Genomic DNA, 23729 nt, shown 5'->3' with positions numbered 1-23729 from the left:
ACTGTCGGCCATGTTTGGCCGATAGATTATCTGTGCTCTGACGTCATGCATTTGTAAACAACAGTATAACCACAGGGTTATACTGTTGTTTACAAATGCATGACGTCAGTTCAGTACTCGCACTTGACCGGTTTTCTTAATCGACTTAAGAAAGGAGGAGGTCCTCATTTCGGCGCATATTAATGATTACAATATCTACACTAAGTACTAGGTGAAAAATAGTTGGTATATACTATTTAAACGTCTTAACTCTGAAGTATTTCTAAAACCATATATTGTAATCTATTACAAAAACTATAATTTGGATATTCGACATGATGACCAATAACCAGAGAGAAGCAACACCGATTTACGTTAATTCCATCGAATTATTTTTAGAAAATATATTGATTATTATTATATTATGTATTGATCATTATCATAAATCGCTAGTATTGATAATAATATTCTAAATCTTCTCACATGACAAATTATTTTTATTTAAAACTAACAAAATGGTCTAAGTTAAAAATATAATATGTACTATAGAGAAGTAAATTAAGGCATGATATCCTATAATTTAGTGTTGAGTTAGTTAAATACTTTATGAATTTTTTCATGAAAGTAGGTACGTTTAGATCATATAAGTATACCGCTACTGTTACTACCTTTTTAACGTAACGAAATGTGTACGTAGTTTAACGTTAAATATTTAGTCATGTTCCTAAACAAAAGTAGGTGCTAACTCTAAGACATACAGCCAATTACAATAGTCGCAATCTAATCACAGGTTTGAAGGTACAATTACTACATTTACTAAACATGTAAAGCGTATATTACAATAATTTCGTGATAAGTAACACTGCTTATTATAAGCTATCATAATATTTCTAGCGTTTTCTATTACTAACATCACAGGACACTCCCGAAAAAGAGTAATCTCATTCCTAAGTAATAAATTTAATAACATAAGTAATACTGTCTGAAATTGACCTAAAAAAATATTTGCGTTTCGAGAGCCTCTTAATTTTACATCACATACTTTTGGAATTGACAAATGCATAAGGAAACATAAATGTTCTTCTATCTTCAGGCATGAATTAAAATAGTCGCCTTAATATCACGCCTTAAAATATTAAGGCGTGATAAAAGTGTACTTAATAAGTGGTAGGTAGTACTTGATATGCAATTTGAAAATACCATGTCTTACTGAAAATAGCAAAATTTGTTTAAAATAACATTTTATTTTCGATAGGTATTGCAAGTCCTTAAAAATAATAAAATAATAATAAACAGTCTTTTATAATAGTTCATTTTATATTTAAAAGCATTGAAGGTAAAAATTAAAACATAATACTAAATATTTCTGAAAAGTTCGATTGTAAAAGAGGAGATCAACAAACTTAAAATTTTGGAATTTTAAAAGCACACTTATAGTACGGGGCGGTTGTTGTGCGGGGCATTACCCCCCCGATTGCCATCTCGACCTGTCGCCGACTATATGTGCCTAAGTAACTACGAATAACATCCATATTATGTAAGTAACAATAATAATAATTATTGGATTAGGTATGTACCTTGCACCTCCATAAAACAGAATGAAGTGGTATTTTCTAAATAGGTAATATTAGCCTAATAAATCGGTTATCGAAGAGGTCAGAATTCTTTAAAAACCATCTTTATTTTAAGTAGGGATGTCTTTTAGGCGGAATTACAACAAAGGGCGATAGAGAGAGTGCATGTTAAAGTACCTGTAATTAAAAGGTCACTCGTCTTAAATTTTAACTCTACAAACGGGTGGCTAATTCTGTGTACACGATCTCTAAACTAAAATAACAGGTCTAAATATTATATTATCATTTCTTTCATTATTCTCCCTGCGGAAGAGGATAGCACTAGAATTAGACGTGTCAATTTAGTCTATTGTAGAGATTGTGTACAAAAGAATTAGCCATATTTGGGTGATTAGGACAATATATAAAGTAGCTAAACTTGACCTCTTTCCATGCAGCCGACAATGAAACATAGTATTTTATTTTTGCACCTGAAATACCTGTTTTTCTTTAAAGGTTAGATATACACATTACATACGAGTATTATTGACACTAGTGTACTAGATCAGTGCAGTGAGGGCAGCGTGCACTCCTCAGACTCGCAGGTAGATGACGAGCTGGTGGTGCGCGTATCAGAAGAGGTTCCGCGGCGGCGGCACGGCCACGACGGCGGCACCCGCGCGGCCCGTGCTCAGCGGCGCGAGCTTGCGCCAGCTGTTGCTCTCAGAGTCGTACACCTCCACCACGCACAGGTACTGCACGCCGTCGTAGCCGCCTGCCGGCAATGTGTATACTTGTGTGAGTGTGACGAGGGTGAACGAGACACCGAAGTGTGGGGATGCGACTCACCGACAGCGACGATCCTGTCGCCCAGCAGGCAGGAGCCGATGGCGTCGCGGCCGTAGGACAGGCGCGCGAGCAGCACCCACGCGTCGCCAGCGGGGTCGTAGCGCTCCACGCACGCTAGCCGCCCACCCACCGTGTTGGCCGGCGCCTCGTGGCCGCCCAGCGCGTACAGGAAGCCGCCCGCCGCGCACACCTGCACAGACACACCGTGAGTCCGCGTCCAGCCGCCCGCGCAGCGCCACCTCATAGAGCTGGCTACTCACGCTGACACCGCCGCGCCGTCTCGTCATGGGCGCGCAGTTGGTCCAGTGGTTGGTAGCGGGGTCGTAGCACTCGACGGAGCGCAGGCACGCGCCGCCGTCGCGCCCGCCCACTGCGTACAGGCGCCCGCGCAACGCCGCCACACCACACGTGCTGCGCGCGCCCGCCATCGGCGAAACGATCGTCCAAGTGCGCGAACACGCATCCCATCTGAACATAAACATTTTGGAACATTCGGTAGTTGACATTCGATACTAAACTACTACTTATATTTTGACGGATGATAATAGACGAATCAATTAATGCAAAAATGTAGATGCGAGTTGAGTCCGTTCGCGCAGCACGGCCACCCACGCCCAGGTCGTAGAGGTGAGTGTTTATGGGCGTGAAAGTACTTCAGCTTAAAGCATGAGATCAAATACCTTTCAACAGAATTGAGATAGATCCATCCGTCGTGGCCTCCCACAGCGTAGATGGGGGAGTTGGGCCCGTCGCCCAGCACCGCCACGCCCAGGCCGTGGCGGTGAGTGTTCATGGGCGCGAGAGTGCTCCAGCTCAGGGATGTTAAATCAAAACACTCCACCTAGGATTCGTATTTTGTTTTAAGTTACAGATGCATTTAGAAATAAAAATAAAGTGATTCTTATCATAAATGGTGTAATGGAAATCATATTATAGCTTGTTTCTTTGGAACATAACATTGCAAATCAATTTAAAAGATATATTATAAAAAATTGTACTTTTATTGACCTGTGGAGATCTATTTTACCGTATTCAAAGTTTTCAGTCCATCCCTGCCTCCTACAACAATAAGCTTATTTTGCATCACTGCAACTCCAAACTGCAATCTTCTGGCCCCCATTCTCATAAACGGAGTCCATGAATTTGTTCGAGGATCATACATTTCCATATTGCTTGCTCCCTGAAAATTGCAACAGCATGCCTTATTATTGTTATACTGTCAAAGGGCTCATCTGACAAATTAAGAAAGTTTATACACACTAAACTACTAATATACCTTGTATCCATCCATCCCTCCAATAGCCAGAAGTCTTCCAATAGTGGAAGTCCGAGGTCTTGTCCTATGTGAAAATAAAAGGGACCGCCTTTCTGGCAACAAATGCCACTTTACAGCCTCCATTATAAGGGGCTGGCATTCAGGAACATCACCACATACTTGCTCCACTTTATCTATCAAGTACTGGAATTCAATATAAATAAAAAATATTGATATGGATGATGGATGTCTATACTTCATTTTATGTGTGGGTGGTATTAAGCAAAAATAACTGGCATTCCGCCAGTTATTCTTATTCATCATCATCATGATCAACCCATAACCGGCTCACTACACAGCACGGGTCTCCTCTCACAGTAAGAAGGGTTTGGCCATAGTCTACCACGCTGGCCATGTGCGGATTGGTAGACTTCACACACCTTTACGGGAACTCTCAGGCATGCAGGTTTCCTCACGATGTTTTCCTTCACGTAAACTGTAAATACTCGTACAATATGCAGCAGAAAATAATGTACATTGACCTTTAGAAAAAGAAAGCGGTTTTGTAGAGCAGTCTCTGTCGTTGAGAGCGACAAAACCTCACATAGTTATGAGTGATAGAGACAACGCTCTACAAAGCTGAAATTTCATTCTAAAGGTCGATGTACATTATTTTCAGCCGCGTACGGTATGTACTTATTTTTTCATACTTCAGACTTAAATCTGGCTGTTGCTCAGCCATATGTCCTTCCTCCACTCAAGTAAGCAAAATCATATTCATGCAAGTATAGTCCGCCACAGGTTGAGAAGGCAATCGGGGTATGTGGCGGAGTGGCACACCCACACGTCGCTCGCATTGGGTTAGCGCGGGGGCTGTGCCGGTGTGCGGGGCGTTACCTCCCCGATTGCTATATTGACCTGTAGCTAAGTTATTACTAATAACATCCATAATATGCAAGTAACAATAATAATAATAATTATTGGATTAGGTACCTACATCAAGGAGTATAAGTGGTATTTTCTAAATAAAATTGAACATAATATTAGCCTGTGCGAGGGCTGTGCGGGTGTGTGGGGTGTTCCCTCCCCAATTGCCATTTCAACCTGTCGCATGCTATAACTGTCAATAAATTACTGTTAATTGTTATAAAAATTAAGAACTTGTTCATTACCTCTGATGAGAGAAGAGGCAGTTTAACCAGCTTTAGCAAATCTGCCAAATGCTTATCCCTATTGGCATTGTCATGCTGCACCCAAGTCATAAGACTCTCAAACACAGTTTCTTCAGTCTCTACATTGAGATCATCTGATTTGAGCAAATTTGACAACTGTTCTGTCTGTAAGGTGAGGAACTCTTGGTGCTTTACAACCTAAAATACTAATTAAAGCTGTTAGACTGACACATTATAGAAAAAAATCATGTAGGCAAATTTAAGGCCTTAGTAATTACATTATACTATGGATGTGCTACATTATTAGAAGGCATACACAATTCATGCTTGGTGATGAAAAAGACAGATGATAGAAAAACAACAAGAGGAAGCAAAAAAAAACCGGCCAAGTGCGTGGCGGGCCACGCGCAGTGTAGGGTTCCGTAGTCACAATCCTCGAAAAACAGTTGTAACTCCTTAACTTGTGAACTTTACATAGCCCTGATAGTTTTCCTTTAAAATTTATTATATATACTACTGATGTGAATTTTTTCACGTTCCTAAATACTACCATTTGGCTGATAGAGGGGACACACACACACACACACACACCCACACCCACACACGCACACACACACACGCACTCTTGACTCTAAAGAAATCGAAAAACGATGTTCCCACACCCACAGTATTTTTAAAAGACCTATTCAACGATACCCCACACTATGGGATAGACGAGAAAAAAAAATTCATCCCCACTTTACACGTAGCGAAGCTAGCCTAAAAAAAATATTTATCAAAATTTTATTTCACCACTTTGTCAGCGTGATTAATGTTTATACACATGCCAAATTACAGATTTCTAGCACTAAGTCTCTGAGATTAACCGAGGACGGACGGACGGACGGACAGACATGGCGAAACAATAAGGGTTCCTTGTTTACTACAGAACCCTAAAAATGTCTGGATTGTATGTATGGAAAATTAATTTTCTCAAGCATATTATACAGTGGAAGATTATGTAAATGATAAGAAAGCTTGGATTTGACTTGCTCCAGCAATGCACGGGGCTGCAATTGCTTGTACAGTATAGTATAATCATATTGTAAACTGACCAATTAAAAAGAGCAACCGCCGAGTTTCTTGCTGGTTCTTCTCGGTAGGAATGGCATTCCGAACCAGTGGTAAATTAAACTAGTTAACGATTCAAAAGCACTTGTAATAAGTCTACTTGAATAAAATATATTCTATTCTATAAGCCAATACTTTCAATATCTAACTTAATATTATATTACTAGCTGACTTCCGCGACTTCGTCTGCGTGGACTACACAAATTTCGAAGCCCTATTTTACTCCCGCAGGGTTGAATTTTAAAAATCCTATATTAGCAGATGCCTATGTCATAAAAGATTCTGCATACAAAATTTCAGACTGATCCGTCCAGTGGTTTGAGCTGTGCGTTGATAGATCATTACAGTTGTCAGTCACCTTTTCCTTTTTTATATATATAGATAAATGTGAAGGTTTGCTTGGATGTTTGTTACTCCTTCAAACCACAATGACCAAACTTGTTTGGCTTAAGATATGATTCTGAACCACGCTGCACGCAGCAGTGCTGTCACCAGCTGTCACAGTCCTGTCGCGGCACTACTGGTCCCCATACTATCTCTATAAGCTTATATGACATTACATTCCGAGCTAGGCAGCAATATCGCGGCAGCAATGTAGCGGAACATTGCTGCCTAGCTTGGAATGTAATGTCATATAAGCTTATAGGGATAGTATGGGGACCAGTAGTGCGGCGACAGGACTGTGACAGCTGGTGACAGCACTGCTGTGGCACCACTGCTACGTGCAGCGTGGTTCGGAATCATACCTTTAAGCTAGGAATGGCTAGTTTGTACCCTGAATTTTATCCTGGAAAATCAAAGAGTACCTGCAGAATTTCCTAAAAACCTTTATCCAGCCAAACACGGGCATCGTGTAGTTTTATTATAAAAAAGTTTTATATTTATTTATATATGGTATTGCCATGTTGTAAAGAATTTAACTTTTAAGGTAAACTTGATATGGAATGTTGTATAGTAAGTAATAAGTAGTTAATGAGCATAAACAAGGAAATACTTTTTTAGAATCAATTATCATAACATAGCTGTTGGTGTGTCATAATAATAATAATAATAACAGGATGCAAAAAGCGGTCCTGCTGGATTCGGCTAGGATAGTCCGCCGATTTCTTCACCTGTCGCCCTGACCCCCGGCCGTTTGGTCTCCCCTGCCGGGGTGTAATCCTCCGCCCGGTACAAATATATATGTATGTAATGTTTATGTAGGTTTATTTATTTTTATGTATGTAAGTATATTATATTTCTTTTGGCTGTTATATATATTTACCTTGTACACGGGCGTGAGAGTAGATATATCCAGATAATAATAATATGATTCTTAAGATAGTACTTTAAATTTTAATAATCTATACTAATAAGTAAAATTGAAGTGTCTGTCCGTAATTTCGAAATTACTACCTCATATTAAGCTCATAATATGGTTATTCGAACTATTCCATAAGTGAATCACATGTTTTTAAAATTTTTGTCTGTCTCTCTGTTTGTTTGAACAAGCTAATCTTCGGAACGGCTAAAACCTATTTTGACTCGACTTTCACAGACAAGTAAAGGATTAACTAAGGAGTAACAGCTACTTTTACTACTTATAAATAGATATTGGAGATACCTACAAAGTAAAGACTATTTGAATTCAAGGATCCAACTCCTCAGCCTTGATGCTGTAAGGAATCGGGTTCCTAAATTGTGGTGATCCCACAGGGTTTTTAAAGAATCATGCATTTAAATGTTTTTACAAAATTTGGTACTGCATTGTTACCTTGCATCCCGGGGATGGGCTACTACGGATATAGGCTATTTTTTGTTCTGGAAAAGCAAAAGTTCCCACTGGATTTTTAAAAATCTATATCCACGCGAGCGAAGCCGCGGGCATCAGCTATTGGTAAGTATACCTTAACATCATAGTTACAAAAAAGTTTTCATATCTCTTTATAAGTGTATGAAAGAATGGCAGGCAAGAATATGAAATAAAATTGTTATGAACAATGAATTTAAAATCGTCAACTGAATCTTTCTGAAAAAACTATATATTTTGATTCAAGATTACTTATACACATACTTACTTAATTGTTATTGATATAATAATATGCAAAACATAGGAGCAAAAAAGTACTATTAAAAATATTTTTTGACCTGCATAAAATGTTGGTAGGTAAAATCCAAAGCACTTTTGTGCAAGCCCAAACAAGATTGCTGTTCAGCAAACAAGGCTATTCCTAAACAGTTGCACGGGTCCAACTGTTTCTCTAGAAAGTCACAGCATGCTTTTGTAACTGAATGTAGTTGCAGCAAGCTGGCTGTTGAGAGTAAGATCTCTACAGTCTCTTCACTTAGCTCTGAAAATAAATGAGCCATCTGGTGAGACTAAACTGCAACATGCACAAAGGAACAAAGAAATGTATTTATATCGAGGATAAAATACCTATAATGCCTGTATAGCAATAATGAACAAGTGATCTAAGTGTTTGAGAGTCGACTCGCTCTAGAGTTATTTCTGATGATTGAGCTTCCCGTAGGGAGCCAGTGAACATGGCTGCAAAGTACTCACTGCAAGATGCTAAAACAACTTTGTGTGCTGGAATCCTGTCACAAAATAAGAATATGTTGAGATTTACAATAAAAAATACTCGCTTGTTAAATGTAGGTACTAGGTAGGTATTTAAAAATAGTAAAATTTTAGGTAACTTATGTTAACCATTGTTTAAATTACAGCGGTGAAATCAAGTATGACTAATTAAAAGGTATTTACCAAATGTTAATAAAGTGAATTAAGCAATTCAATCACACCTTAAGTGCGTGTGTAAGTAAAACAAAGGTCAAAGAAATTAATTGTCTGTAGAGCGGAAACAATTATTTCGTTACTTAGGTACCTGCATCCACCGGCAATTAACGCAACATCGCATAGCTTCTGTGCCTGGTAATATCCGTAAATGTTTTTCATTGTGCTTTCGGAATGTCCTTTATTACAATGGAATTCGTCCGGATTAGATCCACTTGAAAGACTTAGCTGGCTCAGCTCTCGAGGCAATCCTTCATCAATAGAATTAGTCGAGACATTGTCTTTAGCCGCCTCTGGCTTTTGAGAATCACTGTTCGACATTTTTATTAGGCGGAAGTTATTTTCTGAATACTTAATAAAAAAAAACGGACATTTAAAACAGCTCTACAACTTCATACAAAAATACAACAATCACACAACAATGAACTGGAAAAATTGAAAACAATAAAATTAGCGACAGAAAGCAACATCCACAGAGTACTTGACAGCATCTGACAAAAAGGACAAATTGCAAACCATGTCACTGTCAGTGTCAAAGTTTTTATGGTGCTTGTACACGGCACGGTGCTTAAAATTAAAAATAGAATGGCGATAATAATATTTTGATTTCAAATAATTTTTTCTAAATGCTATTAAATCATTGTTAAATGTTTCTTATCAACGCTCTTCTTACCAATAATAAAAACCAGCAAGAAACTCGGCGTAACCTAAATCTATGCATGGCCCACTCATGACTCAAAGCCCGATCTTGTTTGTAGTGAATGTAGTGTGAAGTGTCACTTGTCTAATAAGTACAATGTGTGTTACTACAATATGTCTGTGTTATGTAATTCATCGACCGTAGAATCTTCCTGTCATGACAAGCCGATTTCCCCACTCCACACACTGCAAATAGAGCTATGTCTAATACCACCCATTCACAGTCCTGCACCGTTGTCCGTTAGTACTATTAGATAATTATTTTCTGTGCCTGCACTCAGGACGCCACCCCAGCTATCTAGTAAAAGCAGTTGCTCCATAAAAGGTTCTGCATAACATCATCCGATCACACAATGCGTAGAAAGAAAGAAAAGAAAAGAAAAAAAGCGTAGCGGTTTCATTGTAGCAAAAAAATGCCATTATCCATGCAAAAAATAAATTATTTACTTTGGTTGCCTTTAAAAAATAATGAAATTCCAGATGCGTTGAGTAGCACAGATTACTATCAGTTTCGAACGGGAAATCTACTAAGTTGTAGTAGGTAACTACCAAAAATCGGTTGAATTTTTTAAACATAAAAACTACGTGCAAATGAGATATCACGCGCCATTTTAACTTTAGGTGTGTGTCAATTGTCATGTCAAAAGTTCGATTTTAGTATTTGTTTTAAAACTTCAAAAGTGATCCATAATTTTGACATGACATTTGACCAACAGAGTTAAAAAGGCGCGTGAGAACTCATTTCGTACGAACTATAGCTATAGCTAGTGTGCCGTACTTACCGACCAACACGGCAGTCAGCGGAGCCTTCAGGACCTGCCAGACAATCCAGGAATCCTGCTACCTCTTGCTGGAGTTGGATGCTACGCTGGATAAATACCCAAACACCATCCAGCAGTGACTTGGCGGCCTGTGTGAGTGCAGGGCAGTGTATAGACTGCTTCAGATTAATTTTAGCCATTTTGTTTTTTTAAATGTCATGGCCCATGGGGCAGCTACAGCTTAGCTGATTATTTCATCTGTGGGCCGATTTGCTCGTTTGGGTGATGTTTGAGTGGAGTGTCTCTCTTTTTGGCGGGAAAAGAGAGGCGCGTATTTTAAAATTGTGAAACTTTAATTAATATGTTTTCCATATTCCAACCACTTTAGTTATTTTTCTGTTTAGTTCTGTTATTAAAGCTGCAATAAAAATAAACATTTTGTGAAAATTTCAAGTCTCTACATATTACGGTTCAACATGGGTTCAACTTTCAAGAGATACAGCCCGCTGACAGGCAGACGGACGGATTGACGGATGTACAGCAGAGGCATAGTAATAGGGTCCCATTGGCACCCTTCTGCCACGGAACCTAAAAAACAGTTAAATTACCTAATGAAGTAAATTTTAAATTCTTGTGAATTTTTCATTATTTAAAGAAAACTTTATGATTAATTTTGAGTTAAAAAAAAGTCACTCATTTACTTTGGAGACCATTTATTTACATCAAATAAACCCCTATTAAGGTTAGGTTTTTTTAAATTATTTTTAAAGTGGAAGTCCATAAAAGTTTTTAGAAATACTTAGATGCCATTGGCGCCATTTTTTTTTTCAAGTCTTGAAGTTTTGTACCTAGTGCGTTCGAACAATAATTTTGAACTTTCGATAAAATTTTAGTCATGTTCCTATGACCTAGGTAAATCGTAATTTTAAGACAATAGTTAAGTTCATGGTTACTAATTATTACATAAAAACTTTCCAAGAACCGTCTACAGAAAAAGAAAAAAAATAAAACCACTGACGGATGAAAATTATGAAAAAAATCATTAAAAAATTCATATCTCCTAAACGAATGAAAAAAAGTTTTACAAAAAAAATAAAAACCGACTTCGTTACATAAACACTAAAAATTGAAAAATAATTTAATTTATTACCGAATATATTATGTATACAAGAGTTAATATAGTTCCATAATAATACTTTTTGGTGCCGGTGCCAATTAGCTTTAGCTGCGCGAATCGTCTAGACTTCATATTTTTATGGGACTCCACAATGGCACCTCATTGGCACCGACCCCAAAAAATATTATTATGGAACTATATTAACTCTTGTATACATAATATATTCGGTAATAAATTAAATTATTTTTCAATTTTTAGTGTTTATGTAACGAAGTCGGTTTTTATTTTTTTTGTAAAACTTTTTTATTTCACAATTTTTAGTGGCCCCATGGAATTATGCTATGACTGGTTAAAAATCTACTGTTTACTAAGCTATTACACTGATCGCGAGCAATTTACTCTTATCCGTTGAGGAGTTCCAGTATCTATCTTCGAAGATGTTCATCAGATCTTCACCAAATTGAAATGGGACCAACTTTGAAGTATACCCTTTCAAACAAAAAAAGAATTTTCAAAATCGGTCCAGGCGTTTTTGAGTAATCGGGGAACATACATAAAAAAAATAAAAAAAAAGATTCCGACGAATTGAGAACCTCCTCCTTTTTTTGAAGTCGGTTAAAAATAGCTGCACATACATAGGGGTGATTTGGATACCCCTAAATATAAGGTATTCAAATTATTCTTGTAGACGTCACATCCTCGGCCACCCTGTATATGGAATAGATAAGTTCACCCGTCCGAAGCAGGTAGGCAGTATTAGTGAAACATAAATTATTTTTATTTTGTACAATAATTACTACCCTAAATTTGTACACGAATAAATTTTTTATTTTTTTTATTTTTTTTATGATTTTTCTGATTTAAGACGTTCAACCACATGTACCTACGCATTTAATTTGAATAAAATATTTGAGTTGAGTTAAATCCACGTAGGTACCTAGATGAAATCGCGGATAAAAGCTATTGAATAAAACTGTAGGACGTATATAGTAATGTAATAGGGTTATTAAAACAAAGAAAACACTAGAAACACATTTTATCTGGCTGAGGCATTTATTAACATTTATTTTTATTTTTCGATTTTTTTTATCTTAATACAACATATATAGTAATTAACAATACATAATAAATAGTCCAAAAGTATATTACGCCTACAAAATAGCGTAGTCGTTATAAGATTATCGCCATATGAATTGCTGATACATGTCCTGTGAATGTAAAGGCAACTCAAACGGCACTGTTGAAAGTTAGGAATTTTCTCTGAGAGAATAGGAAATTGTGGTTTTACGGAATGAGTGTGATAGGTAAAGGGAATGATTTCAGAAATCAGGCTTTTAGGAATAAATTAATATAGGTATCTACACCTACTAATGTTTCACCTACTGTGAACATTAACTGAAATAGTAGCCTTGTGAAAAACATCTTCGAAAATCGGAAGATAATTAGGTACTATTTTAACATTCATTATTCATTTCAATATGTAGAAACGATTTAAAAAATTCAGCGACACTTTGAGTTGTGTAGTAATATTAGAGGATACCAACTTGATACATTGTTTGTCTTTTTGGCAAACATAACATTCTGAGAAAATATAACTATGTAAATCTCTATCTAGTGGTAATTGAACGTATATAAGTATCTACAAAAATAGTTGCATTTTCAAACAATTTAGGTACTTAGGTATTAAAAAAAGACGAAATTATACAATTGTCTTTACCAAATAAAATATCATTCTGATTGCAAACACTCTTCTGTTCTCTGAAAATCTGAAATGTGAATATTGTTACTTACGCGAAATTAAAAGGTCATAACAACTACAAGGGAGTCATCTAAAAATATTGTTCTTCAACAATAAAGTACATTGAAGTATATCAAGGTCTTTAAAGTTTTCTTAGGTAATTGAGCGTAGACATAATAGTTTAGGTTAGGTAGGTATTAGGTAACATACCTACCATTGTAAAGGTGTTACGAGAAAAGGGTATAAGAATATTTATATAAGTAATAATAGATTATAAAATGTAATTCCATCGGAGATTGACTAATGAGCATTCGATCCAAAATTAAGTTATACCGTTAGGTACAGCATGCTTTTGTTCGTGTTTTGTTCTAAGTAATAGGTCAGCTGTGCGTTCCCTGATGATTGCACTAAGAGATTGTGCTTGCATTATATTTGTACGATAGCAGCTGATTGTGGTTACAAGGCGAAGATAAAGCAATGATAAGACCAGGGTGTAATAAGTAATCAGGGCGAGACGAGCTAACCACACATACACACATTACTCAAAAAAAGACGATTAGATATCTATCTTATGAAGATAAAAATTGACCGAAATTGCTAATCGTTTCTAAATAATTTGTTAACGCAAAATTAACAGATGTTCACTTGGCAGCTTAGTCAAATGAAAGCAAAACAGTATATCAATATCTCTTTTAAATAGCCGTCCGCAAGCCTACATAGTACACACACGATTAGCCCGTATTTCATACAGACTTGTATCAATGTAACATATTACACTTAGGTATATAAATTAATAATCACATTGATAGGTATTTAGTCTATCCTCGAGATCATGATTTGCATCTTAACCTAATAATATTAAAAATATCACAATAAATTGCAGTGCACATACGAAACAGGCAAATTTTGAGTGCAATTACATTAATATATTTATTAGCATTACTTTTATTTCTAACTTGCAGTTACCCGGGACGTCGTTCGCGCAGAATGATCGAAAAAGTAGGTAGTGCAGATAATTTTTGCTTGTTGAAGTTTTGGCAAATTGGTGTAAGTAGGTACCTCGTTCAAGTGTCAAATATTTTTCAATGTTAAAGGAGAAAATGTAATAAAAGATTTTTGCTAATTATTCGCCGAAAAAAAATATGGTGGCTAGTGCGACTTTAACGACCGAATATGTACGTATGTATAATGTACCTACATACTAGCTTATGCTCGCGACTTCGTCCGCGTGGACTACACAAATTGCAAACCACTATTTAAACCTCTAGGGGTTGAATTTTCAAAAATCCTTTCTTAGCGGATGCCTACGTCATAATAGCTATCTGCATGCCAAATTTCAGCCCGATCCATCCAGTAGTTAGAGCTGTGCGTTGATAGATCAGTCAGTCAGTGAGTCAGTCAGTAAGTTACCTTTTCCCTTTATATATTTAGATTTTATGTATGCTTCATCAATATTTTCTATTTATATTAGGCATCAGCCATTCAATTATTTAATCCTGGTACATTATAAGCAAAATGTATACATTTAGCAAAAGATTTGTATGAACAAGCACAACAATGGATGCCTTTAATAGTCAATTAAATCGCGCTTTCATTTTTTGGTGACTATACTTAATATAATTTTATAGATTTTGTTAAGTCAGTACAAAATGAACAATGTTTTAAATATAACATTAATAATATGAATGGAAGATAAATCATAATAATATACATATATTGAAGAAACGAGTATCGAGCATATTATATAGTTGATAAATTGAGAGTACTAATCAGTGGCCCAATAATCAGACAAAATTATAATTTTCATTTATTTGTATAGGCTAGTAATTCTATATAGTTACATATCTGTATATAATTAGCTGACCAAAATGATAATAAACAACGATAGGTACTTAGTTATTCCAGAGCACGCCGGTCAAAATAATTAAACCATTTTATTAAGCATTTTAAACCTAAACACACGAACAGTTTAGATGCTTTTGTTGCTACTTTATAATTGACACAAAATTCGTGTTTTTGTCTTGAGAATTCATTGGCAGTTTTATAATATGTAGGTATACCTAAATTAATCGTCTTTCGATAAGTAAACTACTCCAGAAATTAAAAATATGCGAGCTGATAAAAATAAAAAAATAAACATTAACATTAAATTAAAAGAAATATTAACATAGGTACCTATTCATATCACATACGTAATTAATTCGATATTGGAAGAAAAATACTGTGCTAATTATATCGAAACACAAACGTACCTATACCTAAACATCAAAATTAGAGCCTATTAATAAAACTAAAATTCTTACAAACTGTTCATAATGTCTTCTTACACGTTAATAGTATGACAGCTGTAAGGCCAAATGTGTGTAAGCGATGTAGGTAAATACAAACGATTTTAAAATATAGTTACCAACACAGTCGTAAATAGCACCTAAGTATCTACCTACCTAGTAGCAACGTAGAGTAGGGAAGTTTTTCGTTATTCACCAGTATGTTGCCTGCCGCCGCTAAGATAAATCTTTTAGTGATTTTACATCAAAGTATCGTTACCAAAATTGTCTAAGTATTGATTTTATTCTATCAATCTAAATTGTAAATACCGCTGAGACTGATGGCTCAAGAACTTGCGTTCTATCAGACTACAACGGTATTTATTTAATTGTAACTAACTGCACTTTGTAAATATAATATTTCATTTTATAGTTTATTCAAACAAACTTACGATACTTTGATGCGCCTCCGTAATCACAAAATATTTATCATTGATACACTAAAGTTCGCATTTAAATAGAATATATTATTTAATAATAATAGTATATTTCTTCATATTTATTCATTACTCCTATTTTTTTACTAATTAAGTTCTTAAATTCTAAATAGATTTCATTTTTTTATTAAATTCTAAATTCTACTCACAAAAATATAGTGCATATAATACATCAGGATAGTCTACAACGTCTGTGCATAGATTAAATGATTAATATTTTCAGTAATATAATGAATCTAAGGTGTTTATAAAACTATAACTAAGTAGGTATATAATGCTAATATTTTTTATATTCATATAAATCGATTAAATATGCATACATATCTACCTTTTATAGTGGGTTTACTTATATACGCTGAATAACTATACATAACATTCATTTTGACATAAATTGATTTACTTATTACAATATTTTTTCAAATCCTTAAACCTCTAAAAATCAATGCGAACATTAGTGTTGGCGGTGTTATTAAGTACGATTATTTGTTACTTACTTATGGATTATTTAAGTTAACGTGGATATTAGGTTGATTACTTAGTACCTACCTGTGAGGTCTCTAAGTATATTCCTACTAACAGACATGTTCTGTTTAACTTTTATAATTATAAAAAAATATAATTAAAATTATAATATAATACAATAAGTCTTATAAATAATAATAACTTTTAGATAAGCATTTACGATTAGGTACCTAAGTAATAAAATTAGTGATGAAAATAAGTGAAAATAATTAGAAAAACATTGTAATGAATGCAAACTAAATAAATTTTGTGAGGTAGTTATAAACTGTATAATGCCATTGAATTCTCAATTCATTATTATTCTTAGCTCCACAATGTGCATTTTTTTGCTACCGATTAAGTTTTTAAAAGAAGTTAACAGTTATTATAATAAAAAGATGCTTACAATATTTTTGGTAAAGTACTCTTACACGAAATAAAAGGAAATTACTTTCAACTAGACCATAATTCCTCAGACTTTGTCAGGAAATTATAACAAAGAGCACATTCAGTCACAGCATTATAATTTATACTATTCGTATGAAAAAATCTATTAATAATATCTTAAATTAATATACATCAAAGTATTTGACAGATAAATAATCGATTTATAAATATATATTAGTTAAATAGGATTACTTCATTACTTTAATAGCTGCCTGTTTGAAGATGTTTCAGAGCGTTTAAGTCATTGAGATCATTCACGTATAATGTAATGAAATGTTAAGATTAATAGTTATGATTTAAATTAATTAATTGAGTTGAAATTAGCGTACATATATAGATCTTGCCTACGGGGACTGTTTGCAATTAATATATTCATCATCGATATTGAAAGCAGCCTCCATTCACCAAAATGTAGGCCGTATAATTATAAAATAAACACATTTCAATCGCTTTAACTATATACATATATTTACCAATCTCTTATATACTTTACAACCCTCATAATAAGGAATTCAATAACTTATAAAGTAAATAGATGAGTGAATAAATACTTTAACAAATTCATAAAAACATTAATGTTTGACAAATGAAGTACTACTTAAAACCTAAAATATTAATTATGTTTTTCTACCGACTAAAAATGTCGACTACCAGTCTCACATTTTAGTTAATAAGTGCTAGAAGGTACGAAATGAGAAATAAATCAGCTGCGGAGAGATAATTAGGACGAAACCAAGTCGCATTACTCGTCCACTCCCAACGATTTCTAGTACTCCTGCGTAGGTCCTGTGCACGTTACCACTCATGTACTTGAACGGAATGTGTCGAAGTTTTGGATCAGAGTTCTAACACTACACTTTCAGTGGTTATGTTTTGAGAGGTTGCACCACTACTTGATATGTTTCAATATGTTCATCGCGTCATATAAGTAACATGACTGGTTACGCCCGAATATTTCTTGTAGGGATTTGCAGCTCTCACTGTATGCAAGTGCATATGGCCGATCAATTGAAATGTCAGTCTATCCGTGCAGCGCTATTAGTAACGTATGTAACAGCACTGGGGTATCAGGGTCCGAGAGGGATGGTTACTTAGCGTCCACGCGCCCACCGCAAAAGCGCGTCGGCTAAAACGTCCAGGTGGGCCTTCGTCTGGAAAAACAAAGAAAATATGTATTGTACATTATGTTGTTTTATATGTATTGTGCTTGTACCTAACTCCTAAATCGACATGATAATGCACTTCTTGGGCGCATCACTCAGACCAAAGTTTGAATGTTCAGTCTATAATGTATGTAAATGTAGGTACATAATGTGTACAAGAGCAATAAATTAAGTAATGAAAGCTTCGGTAGAAGTACATAGTTATATAATCTTTCAAATAATATTTTCTTGAAATTCCAGTAGACAATCACTTAGGTAATATTTTTTAAATCAATCATAAATCTATTTTATTTAAAACTGCAGTATATCTGAGTACTAAGAAATGTAAATGTAGAGCCTCCATATAGCACCAATCCAACACAATACATGGACAATATACTATTAGGTATGTTATGTAGGTAGCTTCAAGGGAAACTGAGAGAAAGTTTAGACAGAGATAAGTTGTGACAACGTTGATTTCTCAGTTCTATATCCTGTTAGCTAACACAGGGCTGATTTCACCAACGTAAAATAAATCTTATCCGAGAGTAAATTTGATATTTTGGCAGGTTTTCAGTACTTATGGTACGATTACACCTAACGAGTACAGTGGCTAGTCAGTGTCCTCGGCCGAGTACTCGGTTGGTATAAACACTTAACGAGTGCAATTTTGCCGCAATTTCTCAGCCACAGCACTGTCTCGGCCGAGTGACATTTTACTGTCTCGTTTCACTACTCGGTAGGTGTAATCGTATCATTACGAAAATTATCATTAAGTACACCCAATTTATTCCTATGACGTTAGTGAAATCGCCTCTCAATGATAAATATGTGTATGACGTCACATCTGTGTATTTCATACAAGCTCCTATGCTAAGCGAGCGTTTAGACGTTTGATAAAAAGTCGCTAATTTGACTAGTAGTCATCATCCCTATTGCTTGTACAGTATGGTTTAATAATATTGTAAATTGAACACTTGAAAAGACCAACCGCAGAGTTTGCGGGTTCTTCTCGGTAGGAACTGCATTCCGAACCAGTGGTAAATTAAACTAGTTGACGGTTTAAAAGCACTTGTAAAAGTTTACTTGAATAAAAATATATTCTATTCTATTCTATGACTTATGTCAAAAAACTGCACCATTTAAAGAATTTAGGAGTGTAGCACTGGATTCAATGAATTTCTACTTAAATGATAACTAACGAACGATAGAATAGAAAGCTGCTTTCCGGATCATTTGTAAAAAATAGCCTCCCACAAGTGGCTATTTCAGGACCTTTTCTACTCCTCATTTATATTATTGATCGTCCTTACCTCGCTAAGTACTGTTAAATGGTACCTACTGTTTGTTGATGATACACTATAGAAAGAGGGTCAGCGCGTGCCAGACGTTATTTCATAAAAGGTTCTCTGCGTATTGTCCTCAACACAGGGAGGATCGATCGGCAACTATGAAGTTTGGATCATGGTGGCATTGAGAGATAACAGGTAATAAAGGTGAACAAATCTAACATCAAAGTATAAAGTCTAATTTTTTTATATTTTCTTCGGAATAGTATTAAAGATCACGTCATGTATTGCCGAACACTTGTATAGTGGCAAGTCCCTGCCAGACAATCTTAAAATTTAATAAATTGTTAGGTGTCTGGCAGGGGGTTGCCACGATACTAAGTAGGTATCTGGAAATGCATGACGTGATTCCTAATACTATTCCGAAGAAAATATAAAAAAATAGGCTTTATACTTTGACGTAAGATTATTTACACCTTTATTACCTGTTATCTCCCAAAGCCACCATGATCCAAACTTCACAGTCGCTGATTGTTCCTCCCTGTGTTGGGGACAATACGCAGAGAAACTTTCACCTTTTATTTTTATAAAAGGTGCAAGTTTTAAATTAACGTTGTAATAATAACTGCATTGCCATGGGATCACAATTCACCTGTGAAGTTCCCTAATAACCAGTTTAAGTTATTTTAAAAGTCCGTCAAGAGATTTGAAAAGAAATATAAGTACGAAAGTGAAGTCAAAAACTGTTTTAAACTTTACCGTTTTATAAAACATGCACGCTTGTCGATCCTCGTCTTCCCCATTGGGGCAGTCAATAAAGCCGTCGCACAGCACGTGGTCATCGATGCAGCGGTAGCGCCCTTGGCGGTCCGGCGTGGGACACGCGAACCTCTCCATGCCGTCTGCGGCTGGTGGGCATTCTGAAACGAGTTACAAATTCAATATAATCAAAAGGCAAATGTTTTGAGAAAAATATCCCTTATTATAAAAACCCAGATACTTATTATAAATGCGAAAGAGTATAAGAACTATTTCGCATCGCGAAGAACATAGTGGAATACACATACAAAGCTGACTGCCAACCTTCGCTAGTCGGAGAGGCACGCAAAGAAGAAGAAGAAGATAGCGGAAGGCTTGCTATGTTTAAAACCTATGATATAAATAGATGCTGCCTTCTGAAACACAGTTTCCACTACCTCAGGAGGCAGGGCCTCACAATAAAGCTTGTTGTAAAGTACAGGCACATGAGTAGATATCAACAGGTAAGTTGATATGTCAGTAATTTACCTTTTTAGGGTTCCGTAGTAAACAAGGAACCCTTATAGTTTCGCCATGTCCGTCCGTCTGTCCGTCTGTCCGTCCTCGGTTAATCTCAGAGACTATTAGTGCTAGAAATCTGTAATTTGGCATAGGTTTATATTAATCACGCCGACAAAGTGGTGAAATAAAATTGTGGTAAATATTTTTTTCATCTCACTCGCTCGGAAATAATCCGTATGCCCTTTGAAATCTGAGTGGAAAGTGGTAATTTTGCTGTGATCTATGGTTAGTGGCGTACCTCATTTCATCTAAGGCGTACCTACATAATTTTTTATTTCTATTTAAAATACATACCACGTGATAATGAAACGTTTAGAAACACGGTTCGTCCTTAGAGTTTTTACTATTTTTATTATTTACTAAATTGTTAAGTGCTAATGCTAAGTGTTATTTTTATTAAATTAAATTATTCATTTCTATTTTTATTAAGGTAATTAAATTAAACATAATCTGTTTCAGCTTTATTGAGTAAACCTTGGGAGTAAACAATTAATATAATGAAGGTCATTGGATTATGAAAAAGTTTTTTTGTTGTTGTAAGAATTTTAAATTTGAATTCTGAACGCACCAGAAAAAACTATTCATTTATAGAATCTTTTTGAACTAGGCCCTCCTTTATTGCCTGACTTGTGGCCTATTAATATAGAAACTTCTCATTGAAACCTTCACGGTACTGGCGCCTCTTGTATCAATCATTCAACCTTAGAATCCTTCGTTTTGAAGTCCGCGAATCTAGAAAGAATCAAAGAATTTCTAAGTACTACTTCGTAGTACAACATCTATCTGATGACACATGGATGACACAAAAAAATTTAAATATGTAATTTCTAGAGTTGTCCTGGCCTTCGGCTCGGTTAGATAAACGCGTCGGATAAAATGGCTTGTTTTATGTCCTTGTTGTACAATCTACTATTTTTGGGGTAAAACTTAGGTATTAAAAGAAAGAAAAAAAAACATTATTCGTTTGTTGGTGTAACAAATAAAAACAAAGCATACAAATGTGACACCATCCTAAATGGTTGTAACAAATATCTATGTCTTGCCTAATTTTGAGCTGTTACTTATTTACAAACATATGTGAGACCTTGATAATAGTTCTTTATCTCTCTTTTAGTCGAACAATTTGAATAATATAGTGAAGGAGATAACATATCGCTAGGTAATAATAATAATTAACACGATATAGGTACTCCCCAAAGGGTTTAATTGATTCGATACTAGATAGATGAAAGCTCCCCAGGTAGATACGTGTAATCTAATCACAGTCGAGAGGGTTTAAAAGGGTTCTTTGAATACATTGATTTAGGATTTGTCGCTTGAAGAACCCTAAACCTTTTTCGACACAAGGTTATTTTTAGGACTAGCTGATAATCGCGACTTTGTCCGTGTAGATAAATAAGTCTTTGAGAAACCCCATGGGAACTCTTTGGACTTTTTGGGATAAAAAGTATTCTATATCTTTCCCAGCATGGAATCAATTCAAAATTTTGTTAAGATCGGTCCTGCGCAGCGGTTGGGCCGTGAAACGAATGCGGACGAAGTCGCGGGCATAAGCTAGTTAATTTATAAATGCGACAATCTCTGTCACTCGTATTTGTAATATTTTATGGATTTGTTGATAAAAGTAAGGCTAACTTATTAGTTTTTTTAATGAAACTTAACTTTAGGCAAACTTCAAATATTTGAAAGTATTATTTACATCATCAACTCATCACCGGCTCACTACTGAGAACGGGTCTTCTCTCAGAATGAGAAGGGATTCATTTGATTACATACCTGATGATACCTGCCTAACTGACTGAGAGTCCGATGTTAAATATTGCTATTTTACTCTTCGTACTTTTTTATTATAACCTATAAATACTTAATTTTGATCATTTTATTTTTGCTTTGAGCTTTATGAGACGTAAATGAATTGATACCTCACATTACTACCTCACACTAGGCAATCGTACCTCAAAAGGAAAAACGGAATCCTTATAGGATCACTTTGTTGTCTGTCTGTCTGTCTGTCTGTCTGTCGGTCTGTCAAGAAACCTACAGGGTACTTCCCTAGAACCATGACCTAGAATCATGAAATTTGGCAGGTTTTATAGCTGAAATTAGGGGAAAAATCTGAAAACTGTGAATTTGTGGTTACATTACACAAAAAAAATTAAATTGTGGTCATCAGTACCCTTATTATAAATGCAAAAGTGTGTTTGTTTGTTGGTTTGTCCTTCAATCACATCTCAACGGTGCAACGGTTTGACGTTATTCTTTGCATGGGTACCCTTGTTATAAATGCAAAAGTGTGTTTGTTTGTTTATTTGTTGGTTTATTGGTTTATTGGTTTGTTGATTTGTCCTTCAATCACGTCGAAACGGTGCATCGGTTTGACGTGATTTTTTTGCATGGGTATAGATAAAGACCTGCAGAGTGACACAGGCTACTTTTTATCCCGGAAAAACAAAGAGTTTCCATGGGATTTTTAAAAACCTAATTCCACGCGGACGAAGCATTAGCTAGTAAATAATTAGGATTTTCAATTTTCGAAGGAAGATAACTATATTATGGGGTAAAAGGGCTTCTTGTGCATTCTAAAACAGATTTTTATTTATTTTTATGCATCATAGTTTTTTAATTATCGTACAAAATGTCGAAAAAATACGACTGTAGTAGGTACGGAATCCTCGTTGTGCGAGCCTGATTCGCACTTGGCCGGTTTTTTCTAAGTAAATACAGCTTTATCCCTATAAAAGTTAAAGTTAGAACGAAAAGTGAACCGATGGTTATAACTACAGATTTATGTTACCCTAGTCCGCGCTTTCCAGAATACCAGTGTACCAAGATAGCCGGCTACTCAACGTTGAGCGTCTATTTTTAGCTACGCCGGGGAAAGTGAGGCCACAGCTCGATTGCGAGCGCCCTCTACCAAGCCTCTACTTCTACGAGTAGCTTCGTGGCTACGTCGCTACGTCTTGTGCATTCGTAAACAGGCCTCGAGACTATTCAGGCTAACCGAACTACGGGCTACTAAAATTATTTCTTTATGATTTCAGATAATACCTGCCACCTGGAAAGCTAGGTATAATAATATACCTAATTGCGTTTGCTACTAAATGAATGAACAGGAGTAGGAACAACTTTTCTAAAATTCACAAGAAAGATATACATATACAGGGTTACAGGAAAATAGGACACGATCCCGCTAAGGGATTATAGTACAGGACATTGGCTATCAAACGACTCCTAAAGTGCTTATGCGAAAGTGTATCGTT

General features: G+C 35.5%; 2 protein-coding genes across 2 annotated transcripts in view; both read right to left on the bottom strand.

Moving 5' to 3' along the window:
- Nucleotides 1–127: 127 nt before the first annotated feature.
- LOC117986435 (kelch-like protein 5) lies at nt 128–9169 on the bottom strand. Its single transcript, XM_034973264.2, has 10 exons — nt 8783–9169; nt 8335–8495; nt 8046–8248; nt 4809–5006; nt 3658–3840; nt 3409–3561; nt 3062–3222; nt 2642–2849; nt 2382–2571; nt 128–2307 (listed from the first exon to the last, which is right to left on the bottom strand). Exons 1-10 carry the CDS (start codon nt 9010–9012, stop codon nt 2165–2167), a joined length of 1830 nt encoding a protein of 609 aa, XP_034829155.1. The 5' UTR covers nt 9013–9169; the 3' UTR covers nt 128–2164.
- A 3139-nt stretch (nt 9170–12308) lies between these two features.
- jeb (jelly belly) overlaps nt 12309–23729 on the bottom strand; it is a 109962-nt gene continuing 98541 nt past the window's right edge. Inside the window, exons 3-4 of the mRNA XM_034973561.2 lie at nt 19909–20069; nt 12309–17869 (exon numbers count right to left, since the gene is read on the bottom strand). Of these exons, the coding sequence (XP_034829452.1) occupies nt 17810–17869; nt 19909–20069 (221 nt within the window). The 3' untranslated portion in view covers nt 12309–17809. The remainder of the gene's footprint in view (nt 17870–19908; nt 20070–23729) is intronic.

This window comes from Maniola hyperantus, chromosome 11 (genome assembly GCF_902806685.2).
Source record: "Maniola hyperantus chromosome 11, iAphHyp1.2, whole genome shotgun sequence".
In the NCBI taxonomy this organism is placed as follows: Eukaryota; Metazoa; Arthropoda; class Insecta; order Lepidoptera; family Nymphalidae; genus Maniola; species Maniola hyperantus.
The sequence above is the reverse complement of the archived record's forward strand: the minus strand, read 5'-3'. Positions and strand labels throughout refer to the sequence as shown.